Source organism: Loxodonta africana, chromosome 15 (assembly GCF_030014295.1).
Source record: "Loxodonta africana isolate mLoxAfr1 chromosome 15, mLoxAfr1.hap2, whole genome shotgun sequence".
NCBI classification, from domain to species: domain Eukaryota; kingdom Metazoa; phylum Chordata; class Mammalia; order Proboscidea; family Elephantidae; genus Loxodonta; species Loxodonta africana.
Window position 1 is genome coordinate 25,476,093 of NC_087356.1, and position 21,195 is coordinate 25,497,287.

The 21,195-nt window shown below is 44.8% G+C and overlaps 1 protein-coding gene across 1 annotated transcript in view; it reads right to left on the reverse strand.

Annotated features, from left to right (window-relative positions):
• ADD2 (adducin 2) overlaps positions 1–21,195 on the reverse strand; it is a 55,625-nt gene that overhangs the window by 26,426 nt on the left and 8,004 nt on the right. The window contains exons 4-8 of the mRNA XM_064268699.1: positions 14,543–14,694; positions 14,028–14,108; positions 7,707–7,856; positions 6,113–6,256; positions 3,821–3,919 (exon numbers count right to left, since the gene is read on the reverse strand). Of these exons, the coding sequence (XP_064124769.1) occupies positions 3,821–3,919; positions 6,113–6,256; positions 7,707–7,856; positions 14,028–14,108; positions 14,543–14,694 (626 nt within the window). The remainder of the gene's footprint in view (positions 1–3,820; positions 3,920–6,112; positions 6,257–7,706; positions 7,857–14,027; positions 14,109–14,542; positions 14,695–21,195) is intronic.

A 21,195-nucleotide genomic window follows, 5' to 3' on the forward strand; every position in this document is an offset into this window, starting at 1 on the left:
TTCCCCAGGTGTACCTATCACTCTGTGAAGAGGAGGAGGCAAGAACACTCACTTTCCACACCCTTTTCATCCAAGACACATGTCCAATGGAAGGTTCCATTTTTAGCTTATAAAGATGACTCCACACCCCAGCAAAGATAATCCTGTGTGACTGAAGCTTTGAATTGGGATAGGCCTTTGTTTTTGTTGTTCTTGAGTGCCTTCAAGTTGATTCTGACTCATAGCGACCCTATATGATAATGTAGAACTGCCCCAAAAGGTTCCTAGGCTGAAATTCTTACAGCAGCAGCTCACCAGGTCTTTTCTCTGCAGAGTGGCTGGTGGGTTCCAACCACCGACCTTTCAGTTAGCAGCCAAGTGCTTAACTATTGTGCCAACCAGGAGTCCTTAAATAGGCCTTAAAAAAATTAAAACCAAACACATTGCTGTTGAGCCAACGCCAACTCATAGCAACCCTATACGACAGAGTAGAGCTGCTCTACAGGGTTTTCAAGAAGCAGCTGGTGGATTCCAACTGCTGACCTTTTGGTTAGCAGCCATAGCTCTTAAACACTGTGCCACCAGGGCTCCAAATAGGCCTTAGAAGTTATTCATTCCATCCTCCCACCCAAAGTAAGAATTCTTATTTATTTATTTTTTTTATACCTAGAAGGTGGTCAACTCCATGCTTAGGGAGGCAGCCTATTCCACTCTTGTCCAATGTCAGAAGGGCTACTTAAGTTGAAATCTACCTCTTCATTACCTTCACTCAATGGCCCTAGTTCTGTCCTCTGCTGTCATATATTTTTTTTAATTCTGAAGTCCCTCACACTCAGCACTGAGGTTGAACATGTGGGAATACGGCTTCAAAGGTAGTGAATCCCAGCTGGCTGGTCAACTGCCTAGCTCATGTGGGATCCCTACTAGGCCAATGAGGGGCTTCACCCTCTGGTCATACTCTTCTGGAACCCTGACATTCTATCTTGAAGTGCCAACTCCCTGAAGGCACGGCCTGGCTTATAGGCACAGGTTCCATACCAGACTGCTCCGGAGAGGCAGCACAATGTAGTGTTTAAGGGCACAGACTCTGGAGCCAGGCAGGCTCCCTGGGTTTGAATCCTGGCTCTGCCACTTACTCTCTATGTGACTTTGGGCAGCTATTTACCTTCTCTGTGCCTCAGTTTCCTCATCTGTAAAATGAAAGAAAGAATAGTACTTACCTCATGAGGATTATTTAAGGTAATACTTGTAAAGCACTTAGGATAGTCTCTGGTGTATAGGGAGTACCATATAAGTGTTCTTGATAAATATATTCTGAGGTTTGAACCATGAAAGGCAGAGAAGCAATGTCCCATGGGACCAGTCACTAATGGAGAAGGAGAGAGGGAGAGAACTGCCCACATCCTTGCAAGGGCTGCCTCCTCCCACCTCCCTCTTCTTCCATCAGTTTCCATGGTGATGGGTAGCAGATGGAGAATTACCCAAGCTTCTTCCCATTCGCCTGCAAGTAGAGCAAGAAGCTGCCTCTCTCAGCGATGGCCTAGTTTCCCAGAACCCCAAACTGATGAGGAGCAAAGAGAACACTGTCCCCTAGAGAACTGAATACTCTCTTAGCTTTGAAACACTAAAATGACCGTGGCCACGTTTGCTTGTTTGCCAAGGTCAGTCACCAAGGGAGAAAATAAGGTCCATGGTGGGAACGACAGAGCTTCCGTGCTGGCCATTCCCAAAAAAAATGGCTCTGGAAGGAGCTACAATCTAGATAGCACCTGCAGGTTGCTGGTTCTTGGATCTTACATGCCTTAATCCACCCGTGACTCCGGGCTAATCTTTCCTGTCTACCTTCTACATCTACTTGCCTTATTCCTCTCTCTAGAAGCCTCCCTGTCCCACCCACTGGGAAAAAGCCACTGGAGCCTGTCTGGAGGTTATCTGCCCCCAATTCCTGATGCACTTTAATAAGGTCACATCAAACCAGTCCTAAAAAGAAAGTGACAGCGGGCAGGGCAAAGAGAAGCAGGCAGGAGGGCTGGCAGGGACAGGGGCTGGCAGGGACAGCGGCTGTCAGCTCTGCTCTCCAATCATACCCTAGTTGCTAGATGGCCATTCTGCCTTTGGTTAAATTGCATAGTGGCCATATCTGAGGGTCTGGAGCCTGGGAGAGGCATACTTCACTGTGGGTGGGACACATGGGCATCTTTCTCCAGTCACGTTTAGGGCTGGGCTGTCTTCGCAAAAGGATGAGATTTTTTTCATGAGCTAAATTTCTTATTCTAGCCTTATCTGGAGAAGGAAAATGGGGAACTCTTAAAGAGTTCAAAAGTGGGGAAGGGGAAATGGGCATGTCAGAGGCTCAGCCAGGTTCTCACATCGGGCAGTAACTGGAGCTCAGGGCCAGTATCATTGGCTGGTGTGCTGGGGGTGGAGGGTAACATTAGAAAGATGCTGCCCCAGTCCTGTGTTTACCTTGTCCACATCTTCAGTTCTGACTACTGCTACTTCCGGGGCAAATTTCACACCACTTCCTCTAAAGACTATTGAGAAGGCACCACTTGTGTAACTTCCACTAGCGATGCTTCTGGGCCAATCCCATTCTTCCCCAAGTGACTCCCCAGAGAAAGAACAGGTGTTCCTCCTCAGTGTGCTGCTCTGCTCAGACCAGCCAGCAGAGGGCAGACAGGACACGGAGCGGCCCTTGCAGAGCTGACTCATGTTGGAGCAGCCTGCCTCACCTGTCTATTGAGTCCTAAAAATACCATTGGCAATATCCCTCCTTGTCTGAAAAGCCTGTCCTCACAACAACCCTACAGGTCCCAAATATACAAATGAGGAAACAAAGGCTCACAGAAGGCAAGTCCTTTGCCCAAAGGCACGCAGTCCAGAGCTGGAAGCAATGAAACCCAGGTCTGCTTGGTTAACACGTCTTTCCAGAGTTGTGCAAAGCCTCATGCTCACCCCTGATCCACTTGCCAAATTTAAAAGAGCATGAGCTTGGCCTCTTCAGCACCACCTTGTTACCAGGTAAAGTATAGGATTTGTCTGTTTTCCCATTGCTTCTCCACCAAACTCCTCTAGGTGGTCCCATTATCACTAAAACTCCCCACTCACCCTGTCCCTTACCCATTAGGGGAAATTCATGATAGGCTCCCTGGATATCCCCTTAGGGTTGCCCCTGGCTGCTCAGGCCTGCCATGGCAACAAGTCACCTTGGCTTGTTCTCTACTTCTCTTTATAGACTTGACCATACTCCTGGCCTTTGCATCCCCCTGACTGTAAAAAACAAAAAACAATTACCTATACAATGTCTATTGAGCATACTAGGTATAGCAGGTACACCCCCACATAACATATGAGCATGGTAAGAGCTTTTAGATACCCTATTACAGCTTCCCCATTGATGGGCCCAAGCAGCTGTCCCATCCTGGGCATTGACTCCCAAGGGTTGGATGCTGGTTGTCACACAATGGTGGTATTTTTTTTTTAAGCCACGGAACTGATTGTAAGTGTGAAACTTTAGAAGGTAAAGTGGTACCAAAGCAAAGAACTAGGGCAAGTGCTTTTAGATGGCAAGGCTCAACCAAACCTGTTACTGTTGAGTCAATTCCAACTCACGGTGACCCTACAGGACAGAGTAGAATGGCCCCGTAGGGTTTCCAAGGAGCGGATGGTGGATTCAAACTGCTAACCTTTTCGTTAGCAGCCAAGCTCTTAACCACTGAGCCACCAGGGCTCCAGCAAGGCTCAAAGGACTCCCTGAATCACAGCCAATAGAGCTACTGTGTTGGCCCATACGCCCGTCAGAACCAACTCCTGGGCCCACTTTCCAGAGGAACTTGCTCACCTGTATCTCACATGCAGCCTGCAGGTGGAAGATCTTATAAAACGCCTCCTCTACGGTGTCGCCTAGAGCAACCACTCCGTGGTTTCTTAGCACCAGGATCTGTAAAGGAGTAAACAGCCAATTAAAGCCTCAAGCTTTCCACACTTTAGTTATGAGGGAGAGGGAGATTTTCAATTTTATTTAGATCAATTTCCATCCAATCACAGACCTCCCCCCCAACACCTTGTTCATTTTCCCTATGTAAATACCCCAATGCTACCCACACGTTAACCCAAAGCATCCACCCTAAGAAACTGAAGATGCCTTTTAAAACTGAGACTAAATAGATGGGTAGATTTCTTTGAGGAATGCCTGGATCTTTTGGCCTTGAAGCACTTTCCAAATGCCGTTGAGTTGATTCTGCCTCATGGCAACCCCATGTGCATCAGACTAGAACTGGGCTCCACAGGGTTTTCGATGGCTGGTTTTTCAGAAGGAGATTGCTAGGCCTTTCTTCTGAGGTGCCCCTACATGGATTTAAACCTCCAACTTTTCAGTTAGCAGCCAAACATGCTAACCATTTGCACCACCCAAAGACTCCTTGGAAGGCTTAGAAGTCTGAAAACCTGGTGTTCACGTTAACATGAATGAAATTATTTGATCCAATACAAGGGTCCAACCTCCAAAGCAACCTCTTGCCCCCTATGACTTAGTCTACTTGGGGTCAAAAACCAAGAGGGTGGGTCTCCAAGAGGTGGCTCTGCAGAAACAGGTGAAGGACCCGAGAGCCTGATGGTGAGTCCCGTCATTCTCTGAACCGTGGACCTCTGGTCTGTAAAAGATGTGGGGTTGAACTCAATGAGGCCCCCGCCATCCCTGACAAAGAAATTATAAGAAAGAGGTCATAGTGACCGTCTAATCTGACTCACTGATTTCACGGATGAGGAAACAGAAGCCCAAAGAAACAGAAGGTCTCCCAGCGAAGGAGGGGCAGAATCTGAACCAGAACCCAGGTGTCCTCATTATTCAAGCAACACTTCTGATTTGCCAGGGATAGGGAGATAGAAGGAGGGGATGAATTTATATCAAGAGCAGGACCCCCAAGGTCCAGGTGCACCCTCCCCGCCAGACACCTTTCTGGGCTGGTTTTACCTACGAGAACTCTCTGAAGCCAGATGACGCCTGCCTGGGATCTCTGTCAGATCCATGTGTCAGCCAGATCTGTGCCGGCAGGAGCCTGGGCGGGGGCAGGGTAGCTCTAAACATCACATCCTTTCTTGCAAAAAAGAGCTGGATGTTTCCCCTTTTGTACCAGAGAAATGGAAAGAGATAATGTCTCCGGCCCACAAAAGATCTCGCGAATAACAAATGTCCATCTTTCACATTCTTATAGCACTTCATCACTGTGAACAGCTCATCCCTCTCCAGGCACTGCGGGAAGACGCTTCAGAGAATGTCACAGAAAAAACAGCAGGGGTTTCTCACCCCTTGTTGGAAGTGGGGACACTGGGAATCTCAGAGGGGAAATGAGGCAGGCAGGGTGACTCTTGCAAGGACAGGAACGAGAGTTCATCAGCCCAGGCTGGGTCCCAAAGCACTTCCCATACTAAGCTGACCACTGCCCCCCGTTATGGACTTTCCAAAATAGGTGTTTAGACTTAAGCTAAGCAATAATGAGACTTCATTGTTCTCTATCAGGTTGGCAAAAAAAAAAAAAAAAAATGATAACACTCAAGTTTGGGGAGACTGCAGGGAACAGTATTCTCACACACTAGAAATGGGAGGGAAAGAGGGTACAAACTTTGTGGGGGGTAATCTGACCATGTGAATTAAGAGCTTTAAAATGTATATCCCTAGGAATTTAACCTAAGGAAATCATCTCGACCACACACAAAGGTTTAACTGAAAACATTTTCATCACAGTGTTGTATATATTAAGAGATAATTTGAAAAACAACCTTCTGGTGTTTAACCGTGAAGGATTGTTTACGTAAATGGTGACGTGGTCATTCATACAATGAGGTATAATTTAATAACTAAATATAATAATATAAAAATATTTAATAGCCTACAACGGTATTTACTGCATATTGCTATGGGGAAAAAGCATATTTTAGGATGCAAGTTTTATAAATACATGTGACTATATTTGGGGCATGCATCAAGATCTCTGAGTTGTATGAGATTTTTATTTTCTTCTTTTGGTTTATCTGCAACTTCTAAACATTCTCCAATGAGCATGTGTGCCACTTTTGTGCCATCAGCTTTCTACAGTTCCACCCCACAGCACCTTCCCAGAAAAGTGAACCAAACCTTGCAGGTGGGTCCAAGGCACTTCTGCAGGTTGATTCGATCCACTTCCTGCTCCATTTCCCCATTGAAGTCATAATAGGCCATGTCCCCCACCAGCAGGGCATTGTGGGAGACAGGCAGGAGGCCCCACTTCATGACTGACACCTGGTGAGAGACAGCGGGAGTGGTTAGCACCTGCGGCTCTGCCCTCTCTGTCAGCACTTGCCAGCACCCCCCATCTTCCTCAGAGCAACAGGTCAGGTTCTACTGTTGGGCCAGCTGGCTGGCGCTGTGGGGTGGAGGGAGAAGAGGGGGCCAAGCAGCACTTTGACTCCTCCACTCAGCTTGGGGTCTTGATCTCATGCTGCTTCCTGTAATGTCTTTCCGTCACAGTTTTATCAGGAGCCTTGTCAATATGCCATCTTTTGAAGTTGCTGGAAAGAATGCACTCAAGGCAGCTATTGCTGCCCGTGCCCTCTGCCTCTGCTTTTGTCTTTGGACTCTGGGAAGAGGCAGCGCGTGTAGTGGAGTTTGCACCAGGCTGGTGGAAAGCAGGGTCCAGGGTCTCCTGGGATGTGTTCCTGGTGCCCCTCAGCCTTGGTGTCAGTGCAGAAACACCCGCAACTCTTCACTAACAGGGAGGCCCATTAAGAAGCCCCGTTCTACAGACGATGGGGCAATATGAGTGCCAGGAAACTGGGTTACCACACAGGGTGTAAGCCCACCCCTGCCTGAATGAAAAGCCACAAGCATGGCGAGGCTGAGAAGAGCTTCTCTGCCTTCCCTGGTCCTGCCCCATGTGTCAGCCCCAGGCTCTGCAGAGATGAACATTCAGCACAAACAGGTCACTGAGTCTCAGTCCAAATTCTGGAGGTCTAAGTTCTCATAACTGGTGTGCTTTGCTGAGGAAACTACAGGCCAAGTGGCCAGCCTGCTCTTCCCCTGTAGGTGTGTGGCCTGGGGTTTGGTAGGATGGGGTGACGGCTGGGGGAACACCCAGAACTGGTTGTCTGCTGTCTTTCCAGGTGACAGTCTTAGCTGCACATGGAGAAATACCAGACACCCTTGGGGACTACTTACTCCTTGAGGTCGTCCTTCTACTGTCTCCCTTCCTTGCTCCTGTCCCCAGCTCCCAATCCCCTGGGCTATGAAAAGTAGGCATGGTGCAAGTTCCCACCATTGTGCTATCTTCTGTCAAAACATCACCCCAGAGCCTGGGCTGAATGAGGGAGGCAAGGCCAGCAGGACTGACCTGAGTAGGAACTTGGGAGGTGCCATCACCTGGGAAGGTGGTCTAGGGTTGTGTACATGTCAGGGTGGGGACTGCAGGAGCTGGGGAAATTACACATCTTTACCTTACCTCCTAAAGCCAAGACTTGGGTAGATAGAAGAATGGAGAGAATGAGGACCCCCACAGTGGGGATTTTCTTTCTTCACCTTGGCCTGAGTGCCAGAAATCTTGCCAGAACTTTTAAGCCATGAATTTGCTACTAGCTTGGGTGGCTTATGTCTTTTCCTCAGGGAGAATCTCAGAGAAACGGGTTGTGGGCGGGGAGGGGGGCCTCAGGGAGTAAGGCATTGGGTGAAGCGTGTGCCCAGCAGGAGGGCCACTTACCGCGGCCGTGGCGGGGGTGTGCAGGTGGATGATGCACCGCACGTCGGGCCTGGCTGCATAGATGGCTGAGTGCAGGCAGAATCCTGTGGTGTCCACTGGGAAGCAGCTGCTGCCCTTCTCCACCACCTCTCCCAGGATGTTTACCTTGATCTGGGCAAGGGAAGAAGAGAGACTGGTGGCAACAGGCAGACAAGTTCCTCCCCAACCCAGAGTGCACTCACAGTCTAGTGGTGGAGATAGATGATGTCTTAGTCATCTAGTGCTGCTGTAACAGAAACACCACAAGTTGATGGTTTCAACAGAGAGAAGTTTATTTTCTCACAGTAAGTAAGCTAAAAGTCCAAATTCAGGGTGTCGCCTCCAAGGGAAGGCTTTTTCTCTGTCAGCTCTGGAGGAAGACCTTTCTCGTCAATCATCCCCTGGACTGGGAGCTTCTCTGTGCCATAACCTGGGTCTAAAAGACGCGCTGTGCTCCCGGTGCTTCTTTCTTGGTGGCATGAGGTCCCCAACTCTCTGCTTGCTTCCCTTTCCTTTTATCTCTTGAGAGATAAAAGGTGGTGCAGGCCACATCCCAGGAAAACTCGCTTTACCTTGGGTCAGGGAGGTGACCTAAGTAAGGGTGGTGTTACAATCCCACCCTAATCCTCTCAACATAAGATTACAATCACAAAATGGAGGACAACCACACAATACTGGGAATCATGGCCTAACCAAGTTGATACACACATTTTGGGGGGGACATAATTCAATCTATGACAGATGAGTAAACAGGTGATTACAATTATTCAGCATGAACATGCTAGAGAAGAGTTTCTCAGGCTTTGCTGTGCACGTGAATCACCTGGAGATCTCAAAAGGCAGATTCCAATCCAGTAGGTCAGGGTGGGGCCCAAAATTCTGCATTTATAACAAGCTCCCACATGATGCCCATGCTATCGGTTAAAGTCCACACTTTGAGTAGTAAGGAACTAGAAAAGAGTCATTCACAGAATTGTCTAGCAGCAGATAGGAGATGTCTTTCATCCCAGCCTATAAGAGGGGAATCCGAGAAGGCTTCCCTGAGGAGGTGACCTCCAAGCTGAGCCTTTTAAAAAATTTTTGTTTTGAAAAATTTTAATCATGCACAAAGATAAGGAAAATAGCAAAATGAACATCCATTTACTAGTCACCCAAAAATGAGATCTTAAGGGACAAGTAGAAAGTAGTCATTGATCTGATAATCTGCCTTGACTCCAAGGGTTTAGTAGGTTTCATGGCTAAAAGTTGTGTACACATTTATGTGTGTGTGCACACATGTGCATGTGTGCATGCACGTGTGTGCACAAGAGTTTGGGAAAGAAAAAAAGCAGCCCTGACAGTTGTCAGCAGGTGCTGGGCCTGGTGCTGACAGCTAAGCCAGGGTGTTCTCTATTTAACACAAGCAATTTCATACAAAGCTATCATCAGAGAAGGTCACTTTGTGACTGTGATACAGCAAGACAAAAGACCATTGCTTACTCACGCCTAAGCATAGGCAAAAACAAGAGAACTGAGCAATCGCAACAATGACCAACATCCCCTTCTCCTGGCTAGCAGGAGCCTCACTCTACTTTCCCCGTCTTCCAGATAAAAAATATTAAAATATCCAATAATAAAATTGCCCCTGCATCCTGACAGCTCCCAATCCAAGGCAAACTGCCTTCTTAGAACCCTCCCCCAAATCACCTAACACAAACACAAACCCTGAAACCAGCTCCTCCTAGCACCTTCTTCCTGACATGGCCCATGGTTCTCTGGGTGCAATCTCCCTGCAGCTGGGAGTTACCCTAACTTATTGACTATAGGTGTTCCCTGGGCATTAACTAGCTAGATTATAGTTTCTAAAAATCACCACTGCTTTGGACCTTAAATGTGAGAACTGGTGGCACTCTGAATGCAGCACATGAGGCACCTCTCTAATTTGCTCCCCAACCTGATATAGATTGAATTGTGTCCCCCAGAAATGTGTGTCAACTTGGCTAGGCCATGATTCCCAGTATTGTGTGGCTGTCCGCCATTTTGTGATCTGATGTGATTATCCTGTGTGTTATAAATCCTACCTCTATGATGTTAATGAGGCAGGATTACAGGCAGTTACGTTCATGAGGCAGGACTCAATTTATAGGATTAGGTTGTATCTTGAATCAACCTCTTTTAAGATATAAAACAAAGAAGCGAGCACAAAGGAACGAGACCTCAAACCACCAAGAAAGAAGCACTGGGAGTGGAGCGCATCCTTTGGATCTGGAGTCCCTGTGCTGAGAAGCTCCTAGACTAGGGGAAGATTGATGACAAGGACCTTCCCCTAGAGCTGACAGAGAGAGAAAGCCTTCCCCAGAAACTGGCAGCCTGACTTCAGACTTCTAACCTCCTAGACTGTGAGAGAATAAACTTGTTTGTTACAGCCATCCACTTGTGGTATTTCTGTTATAGCAGCACTAGATAACTAAGAAATGCCCCCACGCTGGGCAGCCCAAACAGACAAGACGAGTACCACAGGAAGGAGGCAGACTCTGGTGCGGGGAAAAGAACACGCAGCCAACACCATTTGCTTAAGCAGAAGCATCAAATGCTCAACAAATCCCCTTTTACAAAATTCCATTTTAAGTGAACTTTGACAGAATGAACATGACTTTAAAGCTGCCTAACCCCTGGAAGTAGCAGCAACTCCCCCGCTTCAGGTATTTCATACCTGCAAGTGTCCAGTGTTGACCCCCCAGGCTTCCCCTTTAGCTACTCCACCATTTCGACCCAGCTCCCCCACTTTCTCAGATGTGTGGCCTGCTCAGAGCTCCCTCTCTGGGATGGTCTCTGCCATGGATTAAATTGTGTGCCTCAAAAATATCTGTCAACTTGGCTGGGTCATGATTCCCAGTATTGTATGACTGTCTACCATTTTATCATCCGATGTGATTTCCCTATGTGTTGTAAATTCTATCACTACGATATAATAAGATGTTTACCGTTACATTGATAAGGATCTATAAGATCAGTATCTTAAGCCAATCTCTTTTGAGATATAAAAGTGAGAAGTGAGCAGAGAGAGACACCGGGACCTCATACCACCAAGAAAGCAGTGCCAGGAGCAGACCACATCCTTTGGACCTGAGGTTCCTGTGTGCTGAGATGCTCCCAGACCAAGGGAAGGCTGATGACAAGGACCTTCCTCCAGAGCCGACAGATAGAGAAAGCCTTCCCCTGGAGCTGGTGCCCTGAATTCAGACTTCTAGCCTACTGGACTGTGAGAGAATAAACGTCTCTTTCTTAAAGCCATCCACTTGTGGTATTTCTGTTACAGTATTACTAGATGACTAAGGCAGTCTCTCTCTGACCTCGTGTATTCATTATGTCATCCTCAGATTTGTAACCTGTTGTCACTCAAGAATCTCTACAGCCTAACAGGACAACTATTAGATCATATGGTGCCTTTGTACAAGAGGCACTTCCTCTTGAGGACACAGCCCATGGGCCAAAGCCTGATGTGTGGGCATTGCCGTTGTTCACATTCAAAAAAGAAGCCCAGTGCTAGGACATACAGCTTAGTGAGTGGAGCACATGCTGTATTCCATCCTCTCCTCTCTCCCTCATCACCAGGCTCCCTTGTGCAGTGCACAAGCTGTACAACCATACGCAGCAGCCCTAAGTCTACAAGGGCTTCCTGAGCATCTCATGCCCGTGACTGCCAAACCTGTATCTAGAGGCCAGATCTCCTCTGAACCTATGATGACCATATGCAACTGACATCTCCTTTTGAAAGTTCCACAAGCTCTTCAAACTCAATCCAACATCCCCCATCCAAAAGATCACCAGGTTCTCCCAAATACTCTCCTCCTCCATAGGAGGAGGATGTCCTGCAGGCACAGAATCTCCTCCCTGGTTTACATTAATGGCCCCCACCCAGTGATTCAGCTGTCAGTTTGCTTCCACACAGCTGTCCAAAAGGTCTTCCTACAATGAAAATCTGATCTCATCACTCACCTGCTTAAAATACTTCAGTGGTTCTGCATGTCCAACAGAATAAAGCCACATGTCTTGACAAGGCATTCAGTGCCCTTTGTCATCTGGTCTGTGTCCCCTTCCAGCCTTACCTCCAGACACTGAATACTTGAGCCAGACTCAGCCACTTGCCTGTCCTCCCAAATGTACAGAGGTCTTTCGTGCATCTGGGCTGGGAGCATGGTACCCGCCTGCTGAGAACTCATTCACCTCTCCCCAAACCACTCGCTGCCACCCTAGTCCAAGTCTGTTCATTCCTGTTGGTTCTTGAGGACTCCACTCCAGCACCATCGTTTCAGCCTAGAAGCCATCAACTCATAGCAACCCTACATACAACAGAATGAAACACTGCTCAGTCCTGCCCCATCTTCACAATTGTTATGCTTGAGCCCATTGTTGCAGCCACTGTGTCAATCCATTTCGTTTAGGGTCTTCCTCTTTTTTCACTGACCCTCTACTTTACCAAGCATGATGTCCTTCTACAGGGACTGGTCCCTCCGGGTAACATGTCCAAAGTATGTGAGATGAAGTCTTGCCATCCTTGCTTCTAATGAGCATTCTGGCTGTACTTCTTGCAAGACAGATGTGTTCGGTCTTCTGGCAGGTCAGGGAAACCCTGGTGGAGTAGTGGTTAAGTGCTATGGCTGCTAAACTAAAGGTTGGCAGTTTGAATCCACTAGGTGTTCCTTGGAAACTCTATGGGGCAGTTCTACTCTGTCCTGTAGGGTTGCTATGAGTCTAAATCCACTCGACAGCAATGGATTCTGGCAGTCCATGGTATAGTCAACATTTTTCACCAACACTATAATTCAAAGGCATCAATTCTTCTTGGGTCTTCTTTATTCATTGTCTAGTTTTCATATGCCTATGAGGCAACTGAAAACACCACAGCTTGGGTCAGGCACACCTTAGTCCTTAAAGTGACATCTTTTCTTTTTAATACTTTAAAGAGGTCTTTTGCAGCAGATTTGCCCAATGCAATGCATCGTTTGATCTCTTGACTGGTGCTTCCATGGGCGTTGATTGTGGATCCAAGTAAAATGAAATCCTTGATAACTTCAATCTTTTCTCCGTTTATCATGATGTTGCTTATTGGTCCAGTTGTGAGGATTTCTGTTTTCTTCATGTTAAGATGTAATCCATACCGAAAGCTGTAGCCTTTGATCTTCATCAGTAAGTGCTTCAAGTCCTCTTCACTTTCACCAAGCAAGGTTGTGTCATCTGCATGTCACAGGTTGTTAATGAGTCTTCCTCCAATCCTGATGTCCCATTCTTCTTCATATAGTCCAGCTTCTCTGATTTTTGCTCAGCATACAGATTGAATAAGTCTGGTGAAGGATACAATCCTGACACACATCTTTCCTAATTCATGCTCTAGGCATCCCCACAAACTTCTTCTCTATCAGAGAACCCTTCATCCTGAAATTTAGTCACTGACTGCCTTGTCTGTTTCTACCAACCCGATTATGAACTCCTGAAAGACAGGGCCTGTGTCGTCCTTGTCTCTGTGGCCCCAGTCCCACTCGGCTGTGGCCTCTGTGGGTGGCCATGACCTCATCAATTACCCTTCTTGAGCATCAGTGTTCTTTCCTGTACAGTGGCCTTGGCAGTCTTCAAGATCCTGCCCTGCCCACGTATTCTGTGATCTCATCAGCCTAGACTTTTCAAATTAATAGCTGGACTCTACACCTCAGCACATCTCAAGCCTGGCAGGCCCCCCAACGTGGTATCTTCCTCTCTCAGGTGCATGACACACCAGCCATAGCTCACATGGTTAAGAAAGATTGCGCCTCTTTTGCTTCTAAGATAGTCCTTTCCAATGCTTTCTTCCTCCCGCCTAAAAATATTTCCTGATCTAAACCACTTTCATGAATCTTCATACCACACATAAAAGAACTGAAAGGGATCCAGAAGGTACCTGTTAGGACCAGGGCTAGACAAGACAAAACACTGACTCTCATTCGAATATATTCTCCCATCTACAAGGCCTCTCTACTCCCAGCCTTTGCAGTCCATTCCCAGGCTTTGCCATCCCACGAATCTGCTCTGAGGACTCCAAGCCATCTTATTTTGTGCTCCTGCCTGTTGAATTTGCTGCCTGCACTTGTGCTTGGCCTCCTGGCCACATCATGCACTGGCTGCTTGGTTTCCTTTGATGTTCATGTGTCTTCTCTGCCCAGTCAGATTGCAAGCTCCATGAGGGAGAGGACAACAGTGGCTAATGTGGAGATGACCTGTTACTGCAGGAGAGAGGGGACTCTGACATTTCAGTAAGGTGTGGGCAGTGAGGCACTGGCCTGTACTCACCAGGCTGGATGCTGTGACTTCGTTGCAAGAAACTCCCTTAGGGCTAATCAGGAAGTGGTCCTGCTCCTTGCTGACCCGCATCTGGAGGAAAGATACAGACTCTCAGGGGCAAGGAGGGAAAGGGGTCATTTCCAAGGACACTCTGCTTGAAGCCCTTCTTTTCCTGATTCCACTGTGCCCAAGTCTTCTTCCAAAGCACTCTTATCTCCCTCCCCATCCATGGGAGTTGAAGAGGACTCCCCCCTTTACTTGGAGCCAGGGAAGTGGAGCCACAAGAGGAATCTGAAAATGGCCAAGGGGTGCCCTAGAAATAGGATCCAGGAGCTCTTGGCTCCTCATCCAGAGAAGTATCCTCTGGACAGGCTATTTTAGGTGACTACAGAAGTTAGAAACCTTGGAAGGGTTCAGTGCATTTTAGCCAAAGGCCACCAGCAGTGCCATGGCCATGCCAAGGCTCAGGAGTTCTCCCTTTGAATTATGTTGGTGCTGCCCCTCACTCAGGATGCTGTCCTCACCGTGACGTAGGTGTCGCTCAGCTGGGCCCAGCCATAGATGTCCAGGAGTCGGTAGACACTGCTGATCTTACACCGCATGAGGCGCTCCCCCTTGGCCAGGTTCAGGGAGTCAGCCGTATGGAGGTCATTGATGGGCGTAATCGTGGAAAAGTCTGCGGGGGGCAAGGGAAAGGACGGTGCAGCTCTCAGGGTTAGGGGCTCCCATTGCCCTATGCTTCCTTGCCCCTGTGCTCTCCAAATTCTCACCAGTACTACAACTGCACAAGAGACTTTTCTAGGCAAGGAATTAAATATTCATTGGCTCTCAGGGCTGAGCCCTTATACAGGAGGAGAAAATCCATAGACTGAATATTTATGTCCAATAAGTCCTCTGTTTATTAGGGTAAGAATGGCATTGCTTTTGGTCAAAAATCATGGCAAAATTCAAGATCACAGAATGAAGGGTTCTCAGACTGCTAAGCTTACCATAAATCCTAAAGGTGAAAATCGAATAAAAGCCAGAATAAATTTCTGAGTAGAAATATGGGTATATTTCATAAGTTAGTTTTAATGAAGAGGTTACTAATCATTACCCAAACCTGCTGCCATCAAGTCAATTCCGTCTTATAGTGACACTTCAGGACAGAGTAGAAGTGCACCATAGGATTCCCAAGGAGCAGCTGGTGGATTCAAACTGACCTTTTGATTTGCAGCCGAGCTCTTAACCACTTCGCCACCAGGGCTCCTACTAATCGTTATACCTGCTATTATCATATTATTTTAACTATACCACGTAAAATAGCTTTTCCTCTGATTTGGAAACAGAACAAATAGCCCTGTCATCAGGAAGTAAATCCTCAGCTCTTCTGATAAGTCACAACTCCCAGAAGTCAGTGTGTCTGAGGTTGGCTGAAGGACTTGAGGTCTCAGACAGGGCATGTCTGCTCCTCTCCGAGTATGCAGTACATTGGAGACTTTATGGTTCTTTCTAGGAACTTTTTGGTGGTATGGATGGAATTTGGAAATGAGCTTAGGGGGTTTGATAGTCTTATCCTCATGGTGGGTCCAGGAATTACATACAGTCTGTTCCATTAAACATGATGCCCACTGCCTGCTCACCTCAGGAAGGCAGAACAGGGCATCTGATACCTAGCATTCTGACTATTCTGTGTCTAGGAGCCAATAAAATAATCAATAGGAAGGGGTTCCGGCTTAAAATGATTTCTGGCCAGGAGCTGCCTGACGCTGCCTTTCCCAGCTTCCCTCTAAAAACTTTAATGAGATTAAAATGCTATTCGGAAGCTTTCACCATCCCAGTAAACCTTGTTGCTACACAATGTGATGTATGTCCTGTATCAGGTTTGCCATTAGCTGAAATGATGAGCTGGTCTGCAAACGTGAGTGCGAATGGGTGCTGTTGGACTAACATCAAGCAAGTAGAGCATGCCTCAAAAGACCTCATGTCAGAAGCATGCATACGAAGGGCCTGTGCTGACCAATGTGATACTCCCCCAGGGCATGTGTCTAGTACACGTAGTCGACAAGGACTGCAGTGGTCCAAACGCCCAGTTAGACTGGCAAGAAGAACAACAACGAAATTCCAAAGCCAAGGATTTCTAATTCAAGTTGACCAGTCTGGGATTCCCTCATCCTTTCTATGAGTTCCCAGGCAAGAGGCTGGTCTCTTTGCTTCATCCCTGACAGCAGCAGGGGTAGGCACACCAAAAGCATTAAGTCTCTCAGGCAAATAAGGCTGTTTTTGAGAGAGTATTCAGGCCCAGACGTCTTTGAACCCTTTTCTTGAAAATAACTATGGAGTCCCAGTGAGGGCAAGGAAGCCAGAATAGGTCTGAGAACACTCACTCCATCACATCTTCTGTGTCCCGTATCAAAGAGAGGCCCCCTCCCCCACCCTGTGGAGTTGTAGCCCTAGCTCTTAACCACTATACCACCAGAGTCTCCTGAATATAAGGACAGAGACATGAAAATGACGAGAGAGAATAGGCTGACTATGACAGATGAAGACCAAGGAGCCAGCATACAGATAATCTGGATCGATATAATTGAAGAAAAATTTTCTGAACTGAAAAAACACCTGGGTATACAAATTGTAAGAACTTAACTGCATTCCATGGGGAAAACGCCCATAAAAAGAAACCTCCAATTACACATTTCCTGCCAACATTTCTGAAATACAATGAAGAGGAGGGAAATCTATAAGCATTAAAAAAAAAAAAAAAAAGATTTGGTTACCTACAAAGGAACAAAAATTAGGTTGCCTCGGATTTCTCTGCTATAGCCACAGATGCTGTTAGGCCAAGCTATGGGAGATTTACAAGAGATGAACCTAAAATAAAGTGACACAAAAAAAGGAAAAAAAGATGATCAAAAGTATACCAGGCAACTATAAACCAAAAAATAAACAGAGGTTATAAGAATGTTACCAAAGTAGAATTGGGCAAAACAATACTCTCTTGGGCAAACAGGGAAATTTTATAGGTCACTTTATAAGGATTAAAGATAGAATCCATAATGAAAATATAGCTATAAAGAATGCTTATGCTCTGAATAACATTTCACCAAGATACATAAAGCAAAAACTATCAAAAATTACAAAAGGAAATGAACAGAAATCAACTATAGTGGCAAACAACACATTTCTGTTTTTTTACAAAATCAAAAAACTATAAATGAAGATATAGATCAAATATTGTCCCCTAGAAATAGAGTCTCTGCTCATATAGTATTTAACAACTGTAATCTTAGGCCACAAAGAAAATCTCAATAAATCCCCAACACAGAAATTAAATAGGACACATTTCTAATCACAATGCAATAAAACTAGACTTAGTTAATACAAATCTTTTTTTAAAAATACAAATTCAACCACTTGGGAGTGAAAAAACATACTGCTGGATAGCTCTTAGAATAAAAAGAAAACCAAAACAGTAGCTGCAAACTACCTAGAAATTAATACTCGAAATACTATTTGTCAAATTTCATAGAACGAAGCCAAAGCTATGCTTAGAGGGAAAAAAAAATTCATAGCCTTAAATATCTTTATTATTGAAATAAATATGAAAAAGAATCAAATCTATTATGTCTGGTTCTAGGAAAAAATATAAAGAACAAAAGAAACCAAAGAAAAGTTATGAATTAATAAATATAAAGGCAAAAATTAATGAATTGGGAAACAGGAAACTTAGTAGAACCAATAAATAAATACAAGAATTGGCTTATGTGAGAAATTCTGTAGACAAACATCTAGAGAGGCCAATAAAAAAAAGGTAGAAATAAACAACATCAAGACAGAGAAGGAGACGTCATCTCATCCACAGCAGAAGTTCTAAATGATAAAAATACTATAAACCACTTTAACAATTTTTGAAAAGCTACATGAAGTGGATTATTTTGTAGGAATACATGACCAAAATTTACTCAAGAAGCAGCAAAATCAATCCAACACCCTGGCTGAAGCTAGAAAAAAAATGGTGTCCAAAAAGTAGCCCATAAAAATATCCCAGATCTGGATAGCTTTACAAGTGGACAATAAATCGTCAAGGAACAGATATTTCCTGTATTGTTTAAGCTCCATCAGAGCAAAGAAAAGGCTGGGGACCATCCTGTTCACGCTATGAAATTATAGCTTTCATACCAAAACTACACGAAGACAGCCAGAAGAGTGAACAGCTTACCCATTTCCTATGTGCATATGGATACAAAACTCCTGAGTCAAATTCTAACAAATCAAATCTGGAAGAGTATTTTTTAAAAGAATGCAGCCTGACCAGGAATGATTTCCTTCAGGGATAAGACAACTTCAATATTCAGACATCTATGAATACAATTCATCACCTCAAAAGTTCAAAGAAAAATAAATTAATGCCCATAATGAATTTTATAAAATTCAACATCCATTTCTGAGAAAAACTCACAGTAAATGAGAATAAAGACATTTCCTTCACATGATGAAGAAAAACTGTCTCGAACTCTCAGGATAAAAAAATTTCCATTAAAGTCAGAAAGAAGACAAGGATGATTACTCTCTAATCTATTATTAAACATTATTCTGAGAGTTCTAATGGCTACAATGAGAAAACTGGAAAAATAAACCAAAGGGTAAATGTTGGAACAACGGAGGCCAAGTTATCATTTGCAGATTATATGATTTTCTGCATACAAAACCCAAGAGAATTTAGTGATATGATATTAGGATTTACATAAGAGCTCAGTAAGGGGCTAGTTTAAATATATATATCCAATGGTATTTCCTAAATGCCCAATACAACCAGAAAGAAAACTGAATAGAGAAAAATTCATTTACAATATCAAAGTTACATGAAATATCTAGGGAAAACAACAAAAAATTAGTAGGGATGTTATGAAGATAACAACAAAACCTTTCTCATGGACATTAATGAAGACATAAATAAATGGAAGACATACTTTGTTTCTGAAAGGATTTAAAAGGTATTCTTGCAAATATTTTTTGAGCACCTAGCACGTGCTGGACACCACTCTAGCTCTAGGACACTCTGCTAGGATATGGCAACGAACAAAACATACCAATATTCTTTCCCCCATGGAGTTTACATCTAATACGAAATTGTAAATTTATCAAATCTCCACCAAATTAAACTACTCGTGTAACGTAATTTCAATCAAAACCCCAAAAGAAATTTTTTGAGGCTGGGGGGGGTACCTGATGAAAAAATTCTAAAACCATACTAAAAAGGAAACAAACCTCAGTTGCAGTTGCGTCGATTCTGACTTATGGTGACCCCATCTGTTTCAGAGTAGAAAGAATAAACAAGTACAAACAGCCAAGAAAAACTGGCAAATGAATAATTAAGTGTATCTGACCCATCAGATGATAAAATACGGGGAAGGTCCTTCTAAGCATAATTCAAAGCATACAGCATGAAGGAAAATCACAACAGATTCAAATACGTGGGAATCAAAGAATTTTACAAGACAAAAACACCATGGACAAAACTAAAAGGCAAAATACAAACTGAAAAAAATGCAATAGATTTGTCAGATAACAGGGAAATAGCCTTATTTTATAAAAGATTTGCAAATCAGTAAGAAAAAAAAATACACCGATAAGAAAATCGACAACAGACATGAATAGGCAATTTATTACCAAAAGAAAATCATTCCCAATATACACATGAGAATATATTCAACGTCATCAGTAATCAAATAAATGCATATTAAAACACCAGTAAAGCACTATTTATCGCTTCTCAAATTGGGGGGAGAAATAAACGATAAAACCTACTACAGATCAGGGTGGAGAAAATTGCGTTGTGGTGGGAAAGTATATTGCTTAGGTCTGTCTCCAGGGCGGTTTGGCACTACACATTAAAGCCTTTAAAAGGTGCATATACTTCGATCCAGCAGTTCTTCCTCTGGTAATTTATCTTAGGTCAATAGTCATGAGTATAATCACAGGTTTACTTAAAAAGATGTTTACTGCCTTGTTGTTCATAATAGCAAAAAATTGGAAACAACCTAAAAGTCCAATAATAGGAAATAGATTAAATAACTGATTCAGCCATGCCACAGAATAACACGCGCCCACTAAGAGTTGTACGGTAAAGCTATTTTTTATGAAAAATTAGTCAAGATACAGTAAGGCTATTAAAATTGTATGTCTACTGCGATTCTATTTTTGTCTGCATAATCTAAATATGTTAAGAGAGAAAGGCTGGAAAAACACACACCAAAATATTGACAATAGTAATTTCTGGGTGGTGCGAATGGTTAACACGTTTACTGCTAACTGAAAGGTTGTCAGTTCAAGTCCACCCAGAGGTGCCTGGGAAAAAGACCTGGCGATCTACTTCAGAAAAATCAGCCACTGAAAATCCTGTGGAGCACAGTGCTACTCTGACACACATAGGGTCACCACAAATTGGAACTCACTGGGCAGCAACTGGCTTCTGTTTGTTTGTTTTTCTTTTTCTTTAAGGAACGTAGCACAGTGATTTTTATTTCTTATTCTCAACTATTTTCCTAATTTTCTACTATAGTCTTGTATTCATATTGTTGGGGGAAAGTATTTTTTGACACATTATTTTAAAGATTGTGGGGAGAGCTTCCTAGCCCAGGAAAGAAGGTTCACGCATAGCCCCGGTTCCCCTCAGTCTGTCTATGGCACAGAGCCAGGCTTCAGGGGCCTCCTCCCAGCCCTGACACCCGGTCTCCAGGGAACCGAGGAAAGAGCAGCCTGAGTCAGGGACGGATGCTACCAGGACATGAGGGTTTTCTTTACCCATAGCAGGTATAACACGGCAGAAACCCTAGTGGCATGATGGTTAAAAGCTACGGCTGCTAACCAGGTCTGCAGTTTGAATCCAGCAGGTGCTCCTTGGAAACCATATGGGGCAGTTCTATCATGTCCTATAGGGTCACTATGAGTTGGAATAGACTCAACAGAAGCGGTTTGTTTGTTTTTGGTTTAGAGTAACATGGAGCAGGAGCCTCACTCTCAACTCCTGGGCCTTCAAGCACAGTGAGGACAGAGGGACCTCGAGTTGCAAAGCTATTCCCTACCCACTGATCCACTTATCGGGGGGTCAGATTCAGGCTGCTCTCTCCCTCCCAGAGCAGTGTCCTCTTCCCCAGCAGAGCCAGAAACAGGTTCTCCCTGAAGGCACCAGCACCAC